This window comes from Phlebotomus argentipes, unplaced genomic scaffold (assembly GCF_947086385.1).
Source record: "Phlebotomus argentipes unplaced genomic scaffold, Phlebotomus argentipes genome assembly contig_15, whole genome shotgun sequence".
Classification (NCBI taxonomy): Eukaryota; Metazoa; Arthropoda; class Insecta; order Diptera; family Psychodidae; genus Phlebotomus; species Phlebotomus argentipes.
The window spans coordinates 1,552,981-1,573,899 of NW_026776181.1; the positions used below are offsets into that span (position 1 = coordinate 1,552,981).

Here is a 20,919-nt window from a genome sequence, read left to right on the forward strand (position 1 = left end):
ACGATGGACTTTTAACACCTCCTTAATGTCCACTTGATTGCCAGTCTGCTAATAATTCATGTCTTGAATCATTCATCGAGGCGAAAATAGTAAGTAAGCGCACACATTCTTCAATGTATATAAGAAATTTTATTCTCTCTTTAATATTGAAAAGTGTTAATAGCTAAATTTAATAATTAGTTAATTTGACATGTCTAAAAAGCTGAGCTAATTCTCATTTTATCTCATTCTCTTTACGTTTCTAAATTAAATATTGCACAGTCAATAATATTTCATGTTTCACCTAGTTTTTTTTTCATTCATTGATAGGAGAAGAACTGCAGGACATTTTAATCTCATTCTACATGAGTTACTACGAAAAATGCAAGGGTTTCGAAAAAACTCTGCCGTTAAGCCATTTCTGGAACCGACTGTAGCAAGTGAGGATTCATTGGAAAGCTGATGAAATTTTCCAGTAAATCAGAACTTCTCCTATCTTCCCTTCCTAGCAGTAAATCGCATTTTTGACGGTGTGAAAAGAAGAGGGAAATTGGTGTTTTTATACAATTGCTCTTTCCCTAGAATTTCTGATTTTTTTTTTTCATTCTCATCAGTCCTCACGTGTGATTTTGTTTTGTTCAAAATCACACTAAATGTCTCTCTTTTTTTATCACAAATCAAATATCCTTCCACTAATTTTAGCTAAACTCTTTGCAGTATTCTTTTCTATTTAGACAATTTACTTTTAGTATATTTTCCATCAAGCATTTCAATAAAAAATGGTATTTTATTTAGTGAATTTCTTCGTCAGGCAGTTTTTTGCAAGTTTCTTGGATGTTTTGTTGTTGTGTTTTTATGTATGCTTTTACGTAGTTTCTTAGTTTATACAAAGAGTATAATTACGTAGAGATATTCATCAATGATGTTAAAAGGATTTTCACTCATAATTAAAAAGTTAGTTGAATTACACTAATCGACAAAATGTTTCACCCTCATGTTTTCTTCACGTATCAAAAATTTTCATTAATATCGATATCATTAATTCTAGTAAAGTTTTTAATGTAAATATTCTAAGATTTCAAACTAAAATGCATCCTAATCTTTCTTAATTTGTCCCATTTAATTCTAAATGCAAATGCTTCAAGACATTAAGGAAAACACACTCATTTTTCTACCAATTGCAATTTTCATCTCTTGGTATCATTAAGAATTCACCTTTTTTTTGAGTGTAAATGTAGAAAAATGCATTTCGGAACTAATTTCTTGTTAAAAAATAAATTTCACATCATCTTTTCTCTTAAGCACCATAAATCTTTCATTCACCAATTTTTTTTCTGACTTAAATGTCTCAAAAAATATTGACTTTGTTTAAATCTACGGACAACATTTTCTGCACGAAAAATCAAGTCTACAAAGTATTAAAATCTATCCATCACTTAATGTACTGTATAAAAGGAATAAAATTATGTGCTTTTCTTCTTCAAAATCATACTCTTGATCCTTCTTCTTGGTGCGTGTGCGTCCCACTTTTTGCCACTCTCTTAAGTAAACAAAACTTCGGCAGAATTCAATCTGCACACAAACAGAAGAAGATGAATCGCCTAGATTACGCACACGATCAGGTGTACAGCTGACAGACAATGAGGATGCTCAGGATGCTGGCAATGAAGCAGAGGAGAATGGGAAAAGTCACTACGAAGTGGAGTGACCTGAAAGGAAGACAGAGAAACTCTTTTGTCAAAAACCTTCAATTGCAACAGATTGCAAAATTTACTCGTCGCATCATAATTAAGATCACAAGTCGAGGATTTATATAGATCGTGGACAGTAAAAATGAACTGAGTGAAAACTTAATCTCACCTCCAGATTGGTGGATGTCAGAGATTGAGGTCCGCCTCGATGTCCCCCTCAATTTGATGCACGGAATTGTCTTGGCTGGGATAGAGGCCGCCCGCGGCCAATTCCGCCTCGGCTGGCGTCGGCTGAGAAGTCAGAGGCACACGCTGTTGCTGGCCGCCCACCGTCGAAGAGTCCGCCGTGCGCCTCGATTTGCCTGTCAGCCAACAAAACACTTTTCCCATTTTCCACATATTAATCCTTTTGTGAACTCACTAATATCGCCAAAGAGGATAAAAGCTTTCAGGGGAACTAACGAAATATCAATTACTACACAGAATATTCTTTTGCGGAGGAGAAAGCGGGACAGGCAGTGCTAAGGAGCGAACTGAAGAGAAAATTAAACCAAAGAATTACCTCCAGAGAAGCACAGGCAGCCCTCATCGTCAGGCGACTTTTTGCTGTCCTTCATCTCTCTCGTTATTTCATTCATGCAGCGCTGGTAATAGTCATAGTCCTTGAGATACCACACCGGCGGCCAGCGGTGCTCCCGCAAGTAGTCCTGATTGTCCGGATGCAGAGCCTTCAAGCTCTTGGGCGACACGCGACAGATTATGTTGTAGTTGACACACAGGTATGACATGCACCATTCGGCCAACTGATGGGCATTGTGGAGCTGAAACGAAGACAAGCATTATTTTTCATTGTTCGAGAGATTATGAAGTATCTTTTGACTCACCTTCACCGGCTCCAGGAGTTTCAGGCAATGCTCCACAGCTTCACTGCTCTCGCTTTGTGACATTCTCGTTAAATCCTCTATAACGCGACACTCTACAAGATTCAGTAATCTAGGTAAACATAATCTATTGGCTAATTCTAGTAAATTCAGACATTTATCCGCAGATATTGGAGGTATTTCGTCTGTATAGAGATAACACAGTAATTTATGGAATGTGTACTCTGTCACACCCGGAAAGACAATCTGCGAAAGATCATTGCAAGCATTAGAAGAGTTTACCAGAAGATCAGAATATCATCTCGTGACTCACCACATTGGCATGAGCTTCCCGGAAGTCGCCGTTGAGCATAGCTCTCATGACGTCGCAGCGCGCCACAAGAATAGCCCGGTGAGCTTTCACGTGACCATCGTCCAGTTCGAAGCTCAAGTCACCAAACAATCCACTATTCACACATAATTTCTCCAGATTTTTCCGGACACACTAATTGTGCGGAGAAAAAAAACAACACATTGGGTCAGATGGTATTAATTGGCGACTGAAGCACTGCCAACTCACCGTGGAATAGTGTTGAATTGTCTCGTCATTCATGAAGTTCTGATTGGACTGAATATTGGAGAGAAGTACCGACAATTGTGGTAATTCCAGAAAATCTGCTGCCTGTCGAATTTCCTGAAAAAGGACGACATGAGAGCAACATTATTATAGGCATTTCGCATTAATAATCATCAACAACATCATCTGCATCTCTAAATCTTCTTTCTCAACTCTTTCTCACTAAAAATTATAATCTCTTGAACATTGGACAAGTTACAAATTTCCATTACCAGAAGTAATCCTATTGAAGCGGTCTGAAAGAACGTCGAAAGTGACACAGAATTACATCAATATCTCTCAAGTCAACTAAGTATGATTTCAACTGTACAGTTTCTCTTTGATTTGTGCACTGAATGACCATCCACTCGAGATCTCAATGCCCAAAGTAGATGATCACCCTATTCTGTGAATTTTTCCTCCTAATCTACTCTCTCTGTGAGATTGTATTTCTTTGCATGTTGTGTCTCTAAAGAAGGTAAGTCTAGAGATTGTGATAAATGAGATGCCAGGTGATTTTCCACTCCAAGCTCTTCTGATGCAATGATATTGTGCTTTCCTCCCATGTGATCCCAATTCACCTGCATGTCTAGACACTCGCGATCGATGCTCCCCGAATAGATGAATTTCAGGCACTGTTGCATCGCCTGCGGCGTAATCAATTTGCTCAGGCTCACGATGGTCTGCATTTGAGCGCGCAGGGACAAACTGGAGAGCCCAGCCGAACCCCCGCCGTTGCCCTCGGTCGTCTGAATGACGCGGATGCTCTGGAACACGGGATGATGCAACTCACGGAAGAGATCACTCGGCGGCTTCTTTGGTTCGTGCGTCGGAAGTGCTTGATAGCTCGAGCGACGCTTCAATTGCTCCCACATTCTACAATGTATAAAAATAAGATGCCAATAATGAGAAAATCAAACAACCTGTTTTGTTGCCTCTTCCAAGAATTGATCTCTATTTTCGCATACTGGCTGTAAATATCGTAAGACTTGATGTTGAATTTAAATTAACTTCTAGTAACACGAAATTACTTATGGAAAAATAGAATTACTTTTGAAATTCTGTAAACGTGATCCTAGATTGGGAACATTGCAAACTACTTGAGTCTTCTTGCTCTTTAACAGACTATTAGTGAATTCCACCTAAAGAGCTAACTTACCTCAGTGGCTGGACCGCACCTCGAGACTGAGGATCACATCTCAGAAGGCACTCCGTGTCTTCGTTGAAGTCGGCAGTTGAATTATCACCGTACGTTGAACTGACCTGCAATCAAATGCACTCAATTTTACAATACATTTAACGCAAAAACAAACCTCTCCAGCTCACCATGCTCGACTCACTACTGCTCCTGGCGCCCAAATCCGATAATTCCATCGTCAGAAGCCTGTGAAAAGCACTTGATCCTGCCGCCAACACGAATCTATGTACAGGAAATCGCACAGCGCCCACCACAAGCACCAAGTCAGTGTATCGCTGGCCATTGAGCATCGTCAACATATCCTTTGAATGCGTGCCTGTGATCACTGTCACTTCCGGGGGCGGAGGCTTAGGTGGTCGGAAGGGCGCCTGAAGCAGCGGACGCTGAACGCGCTTGAGATTTGTGATCCAGAATCTTTGCTGTCGCCTCGCGATCAATGCCGCTCGAATGGCATTTTCAAAGACTTCATTCACACCAAAATAAGTGAAGACACTCGACTCATAGTACGCCACACCGAGATCCTTCGCTACGGCTCTCGCCTCGTCCGGCATTACGAGATCAGACTTCCTGGCCGCCCTGCAAGAAGATAATCAGACAAGAAGGATTGAATACAGACTCCCTCGCAGCATGCCAAGGGTGGAAGTGTGTAAAGAGGCCACAAACTACAGAAGCTTCAAGAAGTTGACTTTAATTTACCTGCTTTTAACATATTTCCTGAGCGAATTTTGTCAAAGAGGGAGAAACGAACATTTAAAGCTAAGAAAATAAGCATTATAATTCATTTAAATGTCCAATTTGACGTGACCTAACACATTTTTGAAAATATTTACCACATGGCATAAAGAATAATATTTGCGGAAGAGTTAATCTCATTGTTTAACCATTGTCAGCATAAATTTCAAATTTGCGTCACGTTTCTTGCGGTAAATTGCTCACCTCACAAAAGGACTCCGATCGCCGAAGTAGGACAAGTACGTCTCGTCCCTGTACATGTACCGCAGATCATTCTTGCACCCCACCAGGATGACTGGTGTTTGCGGGCAGAAGCGCCTGATCTCTGGATACCACATGGCGCGACAGTTGCGCAGCGACACGGGATTGGCGATGGAGAAGCAGAGCAGAACAACATCTGAGCGTCCATAGGCAAAGCGCCGGTCTTTCTCATGGTCCCCAAAAGTGTCCCACAGTCTCAGGGAGACATTCACGCCGTCCACAACCTCCCATGATCTCTCCAGCACCTGCAAGGCATCGCAACAGCACGCTTGGTGTTAAAAATAGATTCCCTTCTTCGTGTTTTTCAATCTTTCAATTGAATGAGATTCATTTATACGCATTTTGCTAAGGAATTTCACCCCCTCTCTCACTCTATCGCGAGTGATCGACCTAGAGGAGCTTTGTTGAATTTAAGACACACAGCTTATTTGTCTGTCGCAAAACAACATCGCGCAACTTTAAAATACCGTCAAAAACATCTAAATATTCTTTCTTGATACATGCGATCCACGCGATAACGTGAAGGAAGAAAAAAAATATACAGTAGGAAGAAGAATTTTAAGTACATGTACCGTATAATAAGAAAATTTACCGTACAGCGTACAATAAAATTGAAGAACAATTACCACACAAATTATCTCAATAGATTCTGCCACGCAAAAGCAATTCCGCTTTTTCCTGCAATCGTTATATTGAGCAATTATTGAAGAGTACAAACTAGGTTTCTACCAATTATACAGCTTGAAACTATCCAGATGTTTTAAAATATTGAGATTACGAATATCAAGATCTGGATGTCTGCTAGAGTATCTTTTAGATTAAACACAATTGCGAATCTCTGTTCAGCTAGTTATCGGGAAATAAATGTGCTAGAAAAAGCGGAAAGTGATTCACAAACAATCGTCAACAAGCAATTTTTAATGCTCATTTGCGCACAATAGCATTTTTTTATGGAACTGACTGTTCTGTGTGCATTACTTTGAAGGTTTGAGGAAAGTGAATGGATATTACTGACCAAGTTATTTACAATCAAGCACGAGCTTTGCAATTATTAATGCATTTCCTACGTTATGTTTTACACGTCAGACAGACTATCATCATCGTGCCCGACAGAATAAAACGCTGTATATTGATCGCTATGCTGCACCTCTGTCGTCATTTATCATCTCTTGGAATTTCTTTTTATCACCAGCGTGCGAAATTATTGTCTCGCTTGTCTAAATTGTCTAAATGGGTGCTAATTTTCAGCTGCCCAAAAATAGCATGGTGACTGAATAATTAATCTCACCACTGTTTTTCGAATAGTGTTTTGACTAAAAAGGTGCGGAATGGAAAAATGTAGAGATGCGTATAAATTCGAATCTTTAATGATCTGCACATGCCAGAAATGATATTCTTATACGAATCACACGGAAGTCATAAACAATTCTTTCGGCACTGCAGACAAAGTGACACAGAAAGAAAAGTTTTTTTTTATGTCTTTAGGCCGTCCACGTAGTCACGTAATCCTCAATGCAGCTCTCCTTTCATCCATGTCGCGCTTTCATAGATGGACTTTCAGCAGTATAAATAGCAAACACGAGGTTTTCATTCTTCGTCAACCCTTTTAAGCGCACGCCATTACATTTTCATAAATTTACTCATTTCCCGCTTTCGGCCACTGAATGTTTAATGAGTATTTTTCATTCACCACGCAACTCTGCACTTTGCGCGCGCCATAAAGTAAATGCTTTCCCATCAATTCAAGCTACAGCGGTTATTGAATCGCTTCTAAATTAATTTTCAATACTTTTTCCCCCTACAGACAGGTCAATTTCTCTCTCTCTCTCTCTTCTGCGCGCGAAGCTTCTACAGAAGATTTTTACTTATTTCCCGTCTGATACTTCCATTTGCAGACTCAAACAGCTTCACTTCTACACCATAAATAGCATGAATAGACTCTCATGCACTCATCCACTTTCCAATGCATTAAAGTTTATTCTTCCATTTGTCCCTCTTCGTCTGCTCTCCCATTTCAGAAGCAGAAATTCCCAGTTGACTCTCAATGAGAATGATTCGTATAGCACATCGTTGCACATAGAGGCACATACTATTGTAAGTTTTGGACTTAAAGTCTGCAACTTTGAAAAGCAAGACTTCTTAGCGTGGATATGGCGAATGAACTACACAAATGAGTTTTCTTGCTATCAGAACAGAGGCAATTAATAATAATCATGTAGTTGATATCTTCATGTTTTGCTTAATTTTTTACGCTACTGGAATATAAGACAAGATCGATGAAATTAAGTTCGATGGTAACTATGAAAAAACAGAAAACACTTCGAAGTACTCTTATTCCCAATACTAAACGAACAATCGAGCTAACTTACGTCTTTGATACAAACTTCTATATAGTCAGGAAGAAAAATAGAGTGTAATGAGTGCATTACAACCAATATTTCCCTGGTTAAGCCTTTCGCCATAACAAGCAGCGATGCTGTGTGGTGAGGAAGAGCTTGAGTAACCCTTCCGACTGCATGGCGGAACAACAGAGAGTGCAATGTCTGGCGCGAGAGATAGCAGGGCGTGCAATTTGCAGCTCTATTGATACTCACATCCTTGTAGATTCTGTACTGGTCAATGGCCCACACAGTTGGCACATGCGTCGACAGCAATTGCGAAAGTGAAACGTGTTTGTTGCACGCTCTGGCACAAATCAGGCGCGTCTTTCCGACCGCCGTGTCGCCGACGAGGACACATTTCACCAGCTCCTGGTGTGGCTGTTCGTTGTCCATTCTGCCATGCCCGGTGAGAATGTCTGCAAGGCATCAATACATGGTTTACTAATTGATTCATTCACCGCATAGAATCTCATAAATACATAAACCCATAATTATGGGTGCAATTTCTCCTCAATAGCCATGGGCATGAGGAATTGGGGAGAGACTTTTGCTTCTAATACAAATTTAGCCATTGTGAATAAAACGAAGGAACATAAACTGCGAAATGGCACCGACCGTCAATGAACTTCCTCGGTGTGTAACCACACAGTATCGTCAAGTAATTCTTTAAGCATAATCTTGCCGAGTAAAACAGTCGACGAAGGAAGCAAGAAAGTGCGAACGAGGCTGTAAAACATGAGGGAGAGCGCTAAATTGATTCTCTGACCGGGGCGCAGCGAAAGACAACCATGGTCTTAATTGACAACCAGCAGACACACACTATAAATAATAATCGTGTGCCTTCCATTGGCAAATTAATTGATCCCCCGTTTCTCGAATCTTCCCACCTGTTTTCTCCATCCCAACCGACGAGTTGGAATTAGATTGTCAGCTCAATTTGTGTAATTGAAGTCATTGTGGCCAATTGAAATTCAATCAATCAACCACTTAAAATATCAATAATTCCACCGCATTGCTCACTTCCAACCTCGTGGCAAAAACTCATTGAAGACCAATTAACTTGACTTTTTTTCACGTACACACAAGAGACGCGCATTATCTTTTCAAGTGCGACATAACAAGAGATTGCGCGCCCGTGAAGAATATTTCTGAGAAAAAGCCACCTCCAAAAAGCACCGTTTTAAATTCCAGCATCTCATTTGGAGGCGTGCACAAATTTGCAATTGTAATCACTTCCTGGAAGGTAAGTATTCATGTCAGTGGTTTTTGGTGAAATGCAGAAAAAAAATCGTTTCAACCGAAATCAATGAAGCAAATATAGACAATTCAAGAGTCATGCCTATAACTATTCATAATATGTTTATAAATTTGCATTAGAGGAAAAAGATAAAATGTCAATATAGTAGAGTTGATCAATAGCATCAAAGCAAGTTTCTTGTTCCAAAGGATTTGAGTTCGAATCACATTTAATATAACAGTGAAAATTAATAATAGCAATATTAAAATGATAATGTTATCAATACACGAAACAATAATACTTCTTCTTACTGATCATATATAATAGTTGTCTCAAAGATAGTCTAAGTAAATAAAAAATAGGTTATTCTACTTAAATTTAGACATAATATCATAATCAAGGCTTTAAGAATCTAGATTACAAACAAACCAAAGATGACATTAAATTAAAATTTAATTTCAGCCAACAAGACACTTTTTTGTAGGTCTCATGAAGCAGTTTGAACAGAAAATCTAATCTACAGTGATGTTCTGTTCTTAAAACCACCTACAATGATGAAAAAGTGAAATAATGCGCAATTTTTCCACAATTCGTATGAGAAATTTTTTTTGGAATCTTTAAGTCCGCTGAGGTTATCAACATTTCGAGTCGTTTATACAATGATCATGTCAACTCGAAACGACTTTTAAGGGGCTCAAGTGGCGAAAGTTGAATTTTTGGCCAAATTTCTCAATTATATTTACCAGAGTTTTGGCATTCAGATTAGGTATAAAAAGATCTTCAATGACCCGATAGACAGTGCTTGCGAGTAATCGAAACGGGAAGTGTTGTTGAAGGATACTTTTGCGATAAAGTTTTTTTTACGTCTTTTCGTGCCACACATTCACAATTCTTGTGTTGACTTTCAGTTGCACGGTTGCGAATGATGTCGTCTGAGCTTCTGGCACACAGAGTCCAAGAAATCGAGTCAAATATTTGCATATGGCTCATCTGGAAAGCTGAACATTTGTGTCACATGATCACATTTTTCTATGGTGAATGAATAATTGGCGCTAATTATACGTCTTTAATTGTACTTTAGCTATTTTCATCAGCACAAAGCCTTGTCGTATGTGTTGATTAAATATTTATCATTTTGCTGTTGGCATTTCGTTCGTTCGTTTGCTCATAATGCAGAAATTGATACAAAGATCGCGCGTTTCTCAGTATCTCTCTTGGCACCTCATCGAGAAAAATAAAGACGAAGAAGAGTGACTAAATGATGGTGAAATGTAAATACAAATGTGGAAGTGGCGATATCCAGCGCGACGGGGTGAAAAGGGATGGAAAAACGATGTGTGAGCACCTGATAGAGACACTAGGCGCCAGTCAACCACCCACTCTGCAGAGGAGGATAGAAAAACCGTGAGACTTGTTATGTGTCTGGGCTATAATGAGTAATAATATTGTGCAAATGTGCTAGAAAAATAAAGCGCGTGCTTCTATCACGTGGAAATGTAGATCCACACGATGGAGACTTTTTTTCCATCAGCTGAAAACACTGGCAGATCAACTCAAGCCTCTCTCGCTATGCCTTACTCCCCGTGGCATTTATCCGGATGGCTGCAGATGAAGTAACTGGAACAACAGGGAAGCGCGCACGTTTTAGCAAATGTCAATGAGCAAATTAACATTTCTCCACGAGACACAAGAATTTTATTGCAAATCTCATCAGACATCAGATGTTTTTTTTGCGAAGCCAGGGCCTGAATAGACTCGAATGGACTGGAATAGACTAACTCGTCCGTTCAATACTAGAATTGGTTAGATATATGGGATAAAAAGATTCTTATTAGGCGAAATAGAAGTAGAAGCTTGTAAAAGTTCAATAAATTACTTGGGACTGAACTAGCTGGATTTTTGCGACTTTAGTTATTGAATCAAGTTTACCAAAGAGATTTCAAACGATTTCTTCCAAATGGCTTCAGGGAGGGAAAATCAATTTGGTCTGCACTTTAGCACATATTAACTTATCAGTCAGTCAGATTCATATCTAATTTAGTTTTCTGTAATCCTAGCATTTCAACAAATCTACATTTAACAACTTTAGATTATAGTCGAATACACAGTTTCTGGCGTCTAACGCATTAAATTTTCATGCATTTATCAAACGTTTAGCAAGTGTTTAGCAAGTAAAAGCTTGCATTCAATTTAAGCCAAATTTGGCATGAGTCATAAAACTTGTATTTTATGTACATTCAGAAAGCTCCCCGGAATCAATATCAAACCCCGAAATAAGTCAATGCATTCCAAATGGCTTAACCCCTGTCAATTTCAAGAGATTTCCCCGCCTTATCACAACACTCTTGTACATTTTATCAAAACGCCCTCATGTCGCAGTAAAAAAACCCGAACAATTATTATTGCTATGCGGCGGCGACAAAGTGTTTGTAAAACTTATCGCGATCTTGCCTTCTTACACGTCTAAAAGAAGAGTGGGGAATAAAAAAATGATAACTGCTGAGCTATTTTTGTTAACAATTACAGCAAGAAAATATTATGTTAAATAATAAATGTGACACTGCACAGAGCTGAATTGGTATAGAGAAAAAAGAATCAACAAAAAGCAAATAAAAAGAGGAATCAAAATAACATAAAAAGTAACACAAAAAGCAACAGAAGATATCTATATTTAGCTCACACACTCGTGTTGGAAATTCTTTTGGTGTTTCACTCTCTGTCTTTCTTTTATCCGACTCACGTAAACAAAACACATTTTTCTGCACTATCGAATGAGACAAGAAAATCGACAAAGTGGTGGTTATATCAACTTTATAATACCGCGAGACTTGACCTTAAAGCCAAAGATAAACATTGCCAATCCATGCACAGAGTTCAACTATAAATATGATAAAAAATGACATGGTCCAAAGTGGTATTTATAGAAATTTGCGCCGATGAAAAAGCATGAAAGAATTGTAATGGAGAAAAAACGTCTGTATCTCATTATAAGAAAAATCTCACATTCTCACTCATATTGTCTCAGCATTTTCTAGTCATTTCTGGTATCATGTAGCTTTCCACTTTTTGACTCATTTTTAGAGCTGAGCCGAAGAACAACTCTGTTCCGCGATCGGCATAGGGAAATCAGTGCTAGAAAACTAAGTGTAACTCAGAGGAATACCGAAAATTGTTTTGATTCCTCGCCAAAGTTAAAATAACGCAGTTTTGGTTACTTCAAATTAACTTCACATCAATGCAACCCCCGAAATTTTGGCTAATCGAGTGTTTATCTATACATTTTCATCTAATCTTCAGTCTGATTATTGAAGCTTCGAATGATTGCATGGGTATTTTTCGCTTTGACGTGCCTCCACACTCAGCTGACGTCAGCACGCCACCCTCTTTTTGGTCGCGAGAGCCACAGACAACAATGAACTCTCTTTCTCTCGTGAGTTTTGGCTTATTCCGACCTTCTTTGCCGGCTAAACCACATTTCTTAAAGTCCCTTCACCGCCGCGAATGCAGTCATTCTTTGTCCACTCACAGCACTTTGTTTACACACTTCAGCGCCAGATGAGAGAGCTATGCTCTGGCTATGCTGGGCCAGGGAACTTGAATGCGCCGTGTCAATGTCGTCCAGATCATTGAGACGGCGAATGAGGGGCAAATCACTGCTCAAACAGCTACTAATCAATCATGGCTCTTTAATTTAAAGTTTCAATGGACTGAAGATTTATTCACCATCCAATGAAGCAATGGAGACGATATAAATTTTAAAACCGCTTGACAAATCATGAATCAAATTCATGAAAAAGTATTATGTGCGAACCCCTCAATCTGCGGAGGAGTTCTTCTTAAACTGCATTTCCGCACGAGTGTGAGGCATTTCTTTGTAATTCTATTTACACATTGAGTAGAAATGTTTGTAAACAGCCACTTTTCATTTATTACCAATGTGTTGGTGCCATTTTTTCATCGAAAATTCAAACTCCAAAATAGTTCGAGTCGTTCGAGTAGTCAAGTCCGATCATCGATTTCCTTAAACAACCCACGAATTTTTCCCAATTTCTACATACACACACGAAATTCAGTCTATTTTGGAGACCCTTCGATTTTCGACGGTTTTCTTACCTCATGCAGTTTAGAGAGATGTTGAAATTGACGGCGATTCGACGATAAAATCCATTCAGTCGTGATGTTGGGAGAAAAACACCAAAACACAGTCACAAGTCGCGATGTTTCCTCCTCTTCGTCTTGAGCACGACAGTCTGGGAGAAAAGATGGCAAGAAAGTAAATATTCACCGAATATTCACACTTTTCACTTCACAGAACAGTCTTTCTTGTCAACCAATAGCTTCTGCCTGCCAAACAGAATGTAATTGCAGGAATTTTCAGGACAAAAATACCACAGGAAGTCCAATTGAAGAGGATTGCACACAAATTCGGGCCGACTTTTCCGCCTTTGCTATAATTTCTCCACAGCGCTTTTCGCAATGCGTCAAACAAGTCCTGAGTTTGGCACTTGAAGACACAATCAAAACACGACAAATATTAGCGGAGATGCAAGAAGACAACGTGAAAGGCAATGGGAAAAATAGACACACTTTCTCACGGAGAAACGAGCAATCTTTCCTCTTGAGATAAACACTGAAAACACACTGAGAAAATTGTGCAATTTTTTCAGCGACGCAGTGATATTTTTGAACTCTCTCGACCGTCTGACGTCTTGCGGCGATGTCAACGAGTTCCACGTCAATCCAGCAGAGGCAGTGCGGGTGCCCTGGAGGATGGCAGAGGTCTGCGCGGGAGCAGAATTCGGCGACCAAAGTGATGCGAGGCCTTATATCGCGCTCATACAATTTAAAACTGAAAAAGTAATAGTGGGACGACATGTATGACATTGATGAGTGTTGAAATCTCACAAAAGTATGAGGGAAAGTTTATAGAATCCAGGAAACAACCCAATGCACACTAAAGACCTATAAAAAAATATTGTGTCGATAACGTGTAATTGTCCAAATAAATTTATGTTGGAAATCTAATACGCCATTTATTTGGTACATGAACAATATTAGGGAAATATTTCGGCCAGCAATAGGATTTTTACTTCAGTCCTCGCAATTCCTATTGGATATTTTCGAGATTGGAACACTATAAATCCCGCTAGATAGCACGAGAATCTCTAAGAGGCCGATTTGACGTTCTCTTAAGTGACCGCTAGCGCTTCAGTCGTGAGAAGGGGAGTTTGAAAGAAAAATTTCCAGGAAAATTTATACGAAAAAGTGCTTTTTACCTTATACTGCGTATATTTTTGCATTGGCGTGAGCATGGCGGAGAATCGAGAAGAGACACTGGCAAACTTTCAGGTGAGAAAGCTCAAGAAGCGCAGAGATATTTTGTATGAGACTCCCGTGGCGTAAAAACTTGGTTATGTCGCCCTCAAATGACTCTGAAATTTTCCTTTGTCTCCCTTTCTGAGGGTCAAACGGCGTAAATAATAATGGAAAATGTGATTTCCCTTTGTCTATGTAGAATATCACGGCGATTGACGACGTGGGTGAGGCTATTTACCTGCTGGAGGAGAGCAATTGGGATTTGTTGGTATGACAGTGTATTTTGGGACTTCCGGGAAGGAGTTTGTGATGTTTTGTATTTGCTTTTCAGACGGCCATTCACAAAGTCATCCCTCAGGATGATCCGCCGATGGAGAATCCACCCCCCTACAGCGTCGCGTCGTCTTCAATGGCGACAGAGAAGCTTAATTTGAACAATCTCGATGTGACTTCTAATTCGAGTGTGGAGCCCATGGCGGGCACGCCATCCTCCTCATCACCAGTGAGCATTGTGTACAACATTCCGGCAACGAACAGCCGCTCCAGTGGACCATCAACCTCTGCCAACAACGGCTTCCCGAGTGACGCTACCCAGGGACGCCCGAGAGACGTTAGCTTCACGATTCACTTCAACAGTCGCGTGCACAACATCGTGATCTCCGATCACGCCACAGTGGGCGATCTCAAAGCGCGCATCTTTGAGGCCACGAGTGTTCCGCCGTGTCGCCAAGCACTCACGGGATTGACTCCGTTTCGCCACCGGGACGCGCAGAACAGTGCAGCCGTCCTGAAGAATCTCAACGTGGCCAGAGAGAATGTCCTCGATCTCACGGATCTCACAGATCTGACTGATGACGGGGATTCACCGTCACGACTCAATGAGACGTTCAACCTGAACATCAACATCCAGCCGGATGGGAGGACGATTCCGCTCAAATACCCAGGCACTCAGACCATCCTCGAGGTGAAGTCTGACGTCTTTTCCATCACTGACATCGCGGTGAGGCATCAATTGTGGTCAGGATGGCCGGATAATGTCTCCAATGACACTTCACTAGCTGTAAGGAATTTCACATTTTCCGCTTAAAATTGTTCCTAACAAAGCGCCTTTAAATTCTCAACAGCAATCTGGAATTGATCTCGAGCACAATTTAGTATTAAAATCAGCTGAGAACACTTCCACGAAGAGATCTCAGAGGCAAACGAGATCAATGAATAAGTAAGACAGTAGAATCTCTTATTTTAATATAGATATTAATGCTCATTTCCTTTTTAGTACGATAGAGCTTGATTCGGAAAGTTCTATGGAGGAATACGAGGACGCCTCGGAAGATTTCAATGCGGATGACGATCTCTTTGCCGAATCTCCTCCGCAAAATCGCCTCAAACACCTGAGTTAGTATCTCAGCTGAGGTTTAGCTTGAAACTCTCTCACGGAACTTTGTCTCTTTTCAGTGCCTGATCAAGTGAGTGATGAAATTATTGGCAGCATTGAATTTGTGCAGAACTACATTCAGCGATATGGTGAACCACATCCGGAATTCTACCAGGGAACCTTGTCTGATGCCCTTGCTGAAGCATGTCACAAGCCGGCAAAAGATGTAAGTCTATGGATCTTATATATCTACCTGTGCTGCATATGAAGAATGTCTTCTTGCAATATCAGATCAATAGAGGTTTAACACTCTTTTTTTGTCTGCTCTCAGAGGAAACTGCTGGCCATCTACCTTCACCATGACAGCAGTGTGCTCACGAATGTATTCTGCGGTCAATTATTGAGTTGCGAGAGTATCATTCAGACGCTGATGCACAACTTCATCCTCTACGGATGGGATTTGACATTCGAGAGCAATAAGAACATGTTTCTGTCTGCGATCACGGGAGCTATTGGCACGCCGGCGTCACTCACGGTGCGCAACATCCCGATCGATCGTCTGCCGGCGATTCTCATCATCTCGAAGAGTCGCAGCAATTGCGAAGTGTTCAGTGTGATACACGGCAATGTCGGTGTGGACGATCTGCTGTCGCAACTGATGGAGTCCATTGATCTCTATACGGAGCAGCAGCGCGTGGAGATCCGCGAAGAGAGCGAGAGGGCGGCGCGCGAGCAAGTGCTTCTGGAGCAGGACATGGCGTACAGGGAGAGTCTGGAGGCGGATCGGGCCAAAGAGGAGGCGAAGAAGCGGCGTGAGCAGATGCTGGCCACGGAGCGGAAGCGTCTGGAGTCGGAGAAGGCCGAACAGGAGGCGAGGAGAATAGCCATGCGCCTCGAGGTGAGGATTTCAAATAATATTCGCCTAGTTTCTCTTTTCGAATGCATTTTTTTTTCACTCTCTATGTGAGAAACTGTAGAAAAAGTTCTAGAAAAAATGTTTTTGTTCTTCACTTTGTGCTCTTTTACTGCAAAATTGTCGTTGAGAAATGTCTGTGGTTTGTTTCAGGCTGAGCGAACTTTGCCCGTTGAACCAGATGCCAATCATCCGGCCGGAGTGACGAAGATTCGCGTGAGAAAGCCAAGTGGAGATTTTCTGGAGCGGAGGTTTACTGCCGATACCAAATTGAATGTGAGCCAAAGTCTTCAATATTGCTGAAATTCATTGTCTAATGGTCTTTTATTGGCAGATACTTCTAAACTACATTACATCAGTGGGATTTCCAGTGGCGGAATACAAAATGTTCTCCGGATGGCCAAGGAAAGATGTGAGTTTGGCGAGATTTTGCATTACGTGATGCAATGATGCTAATTGCCTGTATTTGCAGTTGACAACGATGAACACGGAGGAGACGCTGAAGAACTTGCGCCTGTGTCCGCAGGAAACAGTGATTCTGGAGGAGCGATGATTCATCAAAGACTGGCATGGAAACCTTTGATTGACTCCTTGATATAACAGCTTAACAATTGGCGTGAAGAAGAAACTTATTTATCTGTATTACACTTAATTACAATCTCTCAAATCGTTATTTCACTTAGTGAGCAGAAAATATTATGGAAATGTTTGATTTGCAGTGTAATAACGAACGCATTTTGTTTACAGTGTATGGTTTGCAGCCAACTTCATCATTGTTTCCACGTGTGTGGAAAGTTTCCAAATCGGAAAGAAGCGTGTGTTTTGAGAGGTTTTTATTCGGGATTTGAGAATATTCCTGGCCTAGTTCTCCGCTTAGAGTGCTATCGAGATCAAGATGGTGTTCTTCACTTGCAATCACTGCGGTGAAAGCCTCAAAAAGCAAGCAGTGGAGAAGCACTATGCGTGGAAGAAGTGTCAAGGAGCTCCGGTGTTTCTCACATGTGTGGATTGCTTGAAGGATTTCCGTGGTCAGGAGTACGTGGGGCACACCAAGTGCATCTCGGAGGCTGAGCGGTACTACGGGAAGGACTTCCGGGAGAAGCCCTCGCAGAACAAGGGTCAGAAGAAGCAGGAAGCGTGGACGGACATCATTCAGAATGTTTTGCAGCGTGATGACTTGTCCACGAGAATTCAGGCGGTGCTCCAGATGCTAACAAAGCATGAAAATGTGCCCCGGAAGAAAGTTAAGTTCCTCAACTTCATGAAAAACGTCTCCCGGCAGACGTCTGAATATGATGCCACGAGGATTTTCGATTTGATTGAAGAAGAGTACCTAAAGAACAAGAAGGAGGAATCAAATAGTGTTCCGGAGGAGACCAATGGACATGTGAATGGTCAGGAGGAGAACAAGAAAGGCAAGAAGAGAAAAAAGGACTCCGTCTTAAATGGAAATAGCGAGGAATCTGCAGAGAACAATGGTCTGGAGACTCTAGATGCCACGGAAGAAGAGCAAAAACAGAAAAAGAAGCAGAAAAGGAACTCTGGAGAGAACAAAGATCTGGAGGCTTTAGAATTGAAGGAAGAAGAACAGGAAAAACCGAAAAAGAAGCGGAAGAAGACAGAGAAAGTGAATCAGCCCGAAGAGGAAACAATTGCAGAAACCGCAGAGTCTCCTGCAAAAAGGACCAAGACAAGGAAGGAAGTTGTTCAGGAGATCAAAAACTCTGCTGAGAGCACAGAAAAGTTCCCTTGGAAAGAGACCCTTGTAGCGATTCTGCAGAAGAACAGCAACAGCATGAATTTGGAGAAGTTGAAAAAGCGTCTTCTCAAGAAACACCAGAAAATGCATCCGGAGAACACAACAATTCAAAGTGCATTTGATCTTGTCGTGCAGCGAAAACTCAGGAAGATGAAGAATATATCTGTTGAAGATGATTTAGTAACACTTCAGGCGTGAAATGGTGAGATTAATTGATTATTTATTAAATTGCTATTGATTTATTCGTTTCTTTCCGTTTCAGATGCAGCAAAAAATGGCAATTAAACAGAAGGAAATAAATGTCAAATTGCATTTAAAATAGGTTTTCTGATCGTCGAATGCAAGGCTTACGAAAAGAAATTGATTGTAAGTCATCTTTAAGCATATATTTTAAAATATTTGTCGATCATCATACACTCAAAAGCCCCGCAGGCCGAATGATGAGGATTACGGAAGTGTGAGAAGATTCTCACTAAATTGTCCGTATTTGCATACCCAGCAATATAAGATGATGATAAATTGCCCTGGAAGATGAGAAATAATTTGCATTTCAAAGTGAAAGGCTTCGCGGTGTAAAATACACTTTGATCTTACATCACTGTACATTTTGTTGGGCGAGAGAAGCTGAGATTCTTTTATCAGCTCACATTTATCGTCACTTTTTTCTCACTTTAATTTTTACAACAATGATTGATGGTGGCGATTTGGAGGGTTTGTTGTGAGCAATTTACCGCCCATTCTTCACTTGCTGAGTCATGCAAAGTTTTCCCAGTCGAGAAGAAGGAAAGGCAGGAATGTAACGTTCATATTCGCTAAAAATCAACTGTCAGGTTCAATCAAAATTAGCAAATGAGTTCTTCATTGTAAAATTTATTAGGAAATAGTTGAAACTAAGTGACTTTAAAATGTACGAGTTCAATTTATTATATTATTTCTTGTAGGCCAATTGCATTAGGAAGAGTAGCTCATTATCTATTCTCAAATTAATTCTTTATTTGGCCTTTTACACAAAACATCCCGATTAATTGACTCCTTGTTAGTTAAAGGCAGTAAATCTGATCATGCATGCAAAGAGCCGTGTTTCCTCGGCACTTTTTGATCACGTGCGCTGATCAAACAAGAGAAATTGTCTGCTGCATAAATTCATCATCGCACAGCTTCACGGAAGTCCTAACCTCGAGGTGCGAAAGAACCATGCCAAAGGTGGTCCTTTCCATTCATTTCACACACGCAAACATACACAAACATTCATACACATGAGATACGCTCAAATATTTATTTACGGCCGAGGAAAAGCGTGACTGGCACATCAGCAAAGGCATCAAATGTGAACCGTTGAAAATTGTGGGAGTGATTTTATTTGACGAAGAGACTTGTTTTGTGTTTATGGACTTATTTGTATTTTGTGGAGAGTATCTCTATCCATCATTCATAGATTGTCGCACATCTTCTGACCATTTTCACTTTCATCAATTGCAGTTTCACTTGTTCAGGTTCTCTGATAATCAGGATCTTTTTTTTTACTGATCTCTAGGAATTTAGATGTGAGTTTCAGTCACGGTGTCGCTTTATTTCACAGCAATTTCCATTGTTACTTCCCGGGAAGCATATAGAGCGTTAGAAGGGCAGGTGCTATTGCTTCTCCTTCGCTCAGCCAGACGCCTAATGGACGCGTAATTAACATCTTCAGGTAAATGGAAAGGCATAGCAATGGAAGGCACAAAACATCGTTGAAGCGTCGATTGAGAAATGGATAAAAAGGTGTGGATAAACCTGTTGGGTGAAGATATTCTTAAGTAGGAAATTTCTTGCACAACGCGCCTCAACTTCTTTGTGTCCCCCACAAATTGTTGAATAATAACCAAATGGTCAGAATCTATAGACTTTCACTCCAAATTCCTGGTACTTGCGTTCACATGGCAAGTGGATCGCGCACTTCATAATCCTTAAACCACAAAATTAAGAAAGTCACTAGTCGATACATCATAAATTTCCTAATGACGAGAAGTGAATGAATGCAATTACGCGAGTCAAAGATGAGCAACGAAAGTAAAAGTTGACGATAATCATTTCATCGCGCATCAGCCAAATCACATTTTGCCAAGATAATCGAATTGATCAATACTGAAGACTTTTCCTTCGCCGTCATTGCGCAGAGACTTTCTTAAGCTTCTCGAGCCGATGGATCAAGAGTTGTTGATCATTGATTGGGACCATGAAGAGGGATTGAGATGTGCGCGTGACGGAGATTGAAAAAAGTGAAAATTCATAGAAATCCGATGATTTAATGTAAGCAAAAAGATTGTGCAATATTTTGATGAAAAGCCATAATCACCAATCTTGATGCAGTAATCAATTAATAGTGTGGCTTCATTTAATTGAAAAATTACAATCTTTCCCTAATTAAGGCGTCTCTACATTGGCGGACTGCAAAATTCATCTCACTAACCACTTTATCGCGATGAAGCTATGCTCTTAACGATCACCCGCGCTCGCGTTGATCGATGACTATGATCGTGGCAGTTTGAAACGCTAATGAAGATCTCACCTGCACTTCCTGACATTTCTACACCTTTGCGTGTTCTCTTGCCATCGCAGAGA

At 40.6% G+C, this 20,919-nt stretch overlaps 3 protein-coding genes across 7 annotated transcripts; 2 read left to right on the forward strand and 1 right to left on the reverse strand.

Moving 5' to 3' along the window:
- Positions 1–121: 121 nt before the first annotated feature.
- On the reverse strand, positions 122–13,593 carry LOC132262112 (rho-related BTB domain-containing protein 2). Of its 4 annotated transcripts, none has more exons than XM_059761250.1 (12): positions 13,069–13,593; positions 7,932–8,134; positions 5,281–5,582; positions 4,473–4,920; positions 4,306–4,409; positions 3,728–4,022; positions 3,111–3,224; positions 2,865–3,035; positions 2,555–2,797; positions 2,233–2,491; positions 1,840–2,032; positions 122–1,688 (listed from the first exon to the last, which is right to left on the reverse strand). In XM_059761250.1, the coding sequence occupies exons 2-11, from the start codon at positions 8,109–8,111 to the stop codon at positions 1,857–1,859; spliced, it is 2,292 nt and encodes a 763-aa protein (XP_059617233.1). In that variant the 5' UTR covers positions 8,112–8,134; positions 13,069–13,593; the 3' UTR covers positions 122–1,688; positions 1,840–1,856. The 4 variants fall into 4 exon arrangements, with proteins under 4 accessions (XP_059617233.1, XP_059617232.1, XP_059617235.1 ...); XM_059761249.1 differs by having other exon boundaries at positions 1,840–2,050; XM_059761252.1 differs by lacking the exons at positions 7,932–8,134; positions 13,069–13,593 and adding an exon at positions 7,707–7,785 and having other exon boundaries at positions 1,840–2,050.
- Positions 13,594–14,126: 533 nt separating this feature from the next.
- On the forward strand, positions 14,127–17,226 carry LOC132261659 (FAS-associated factor 1). The gene is made up of 10 exons (XM_059760557.1): positions 14,127–14,304; positions 14,471–14,539; positions 14,603–15,331; positions 15,396–15,490; positions 15,548–15,666; positions 15,727–15,872; positions 15,978–16,544; positions 16,713–16,835; positions 16,894–16,971; positions 17,032–17,226. Exons 1-10 carry the CDS (start codon positions 14,266–14,268, stop codon positions 17,110–17,112), a joined length of 2,046 nt encoding a protein of 681 aa, XP_059616540.1. The 5' UTR covers positions 14,127–14,265; the 3' UTR covers positions 17,113–17,226.
- A 105-nt stretch (positions 17,227–17,331) lies between these two features.
- Positions 17,332–19,915, forward strand: LOC132262599 (cell growth-regulating nucleolar protein-like). 2 transcript variants are annotated; one of them, XR_009468460.1, is made up of 3 exons: positions 17,332–18,520; positions 18,581–18,684; positions 19,898–19,915. XR_009468460.1 is itself a non-coding variant. In XM_059761910.1 (2 exons), the coding sequence occupies exon 1, from the start codon at positions 17,455–17,457 to the stop codon at positions 18,514–18,516; it is 1,062 nt and encodes a 353-aa protein (XP_059617893.1). In that variant the 5' UTR covers positions 17,332–17,454; the 3' UTR covers positions 18,517–18,520; positions 18,581–18,701. The 2 variants fall into 2 exon arrangements, 1 of the variants encoding a protein (XP_059617893.1); XM_059761910.1 differs by lacking the exon at positions 19,898–19,915 and having other exon boundaries at positions 18,581–18,701.
- The last annotated feature ends 1,004 nt before the right edge of the window (positions 19,916–20,919 follow it).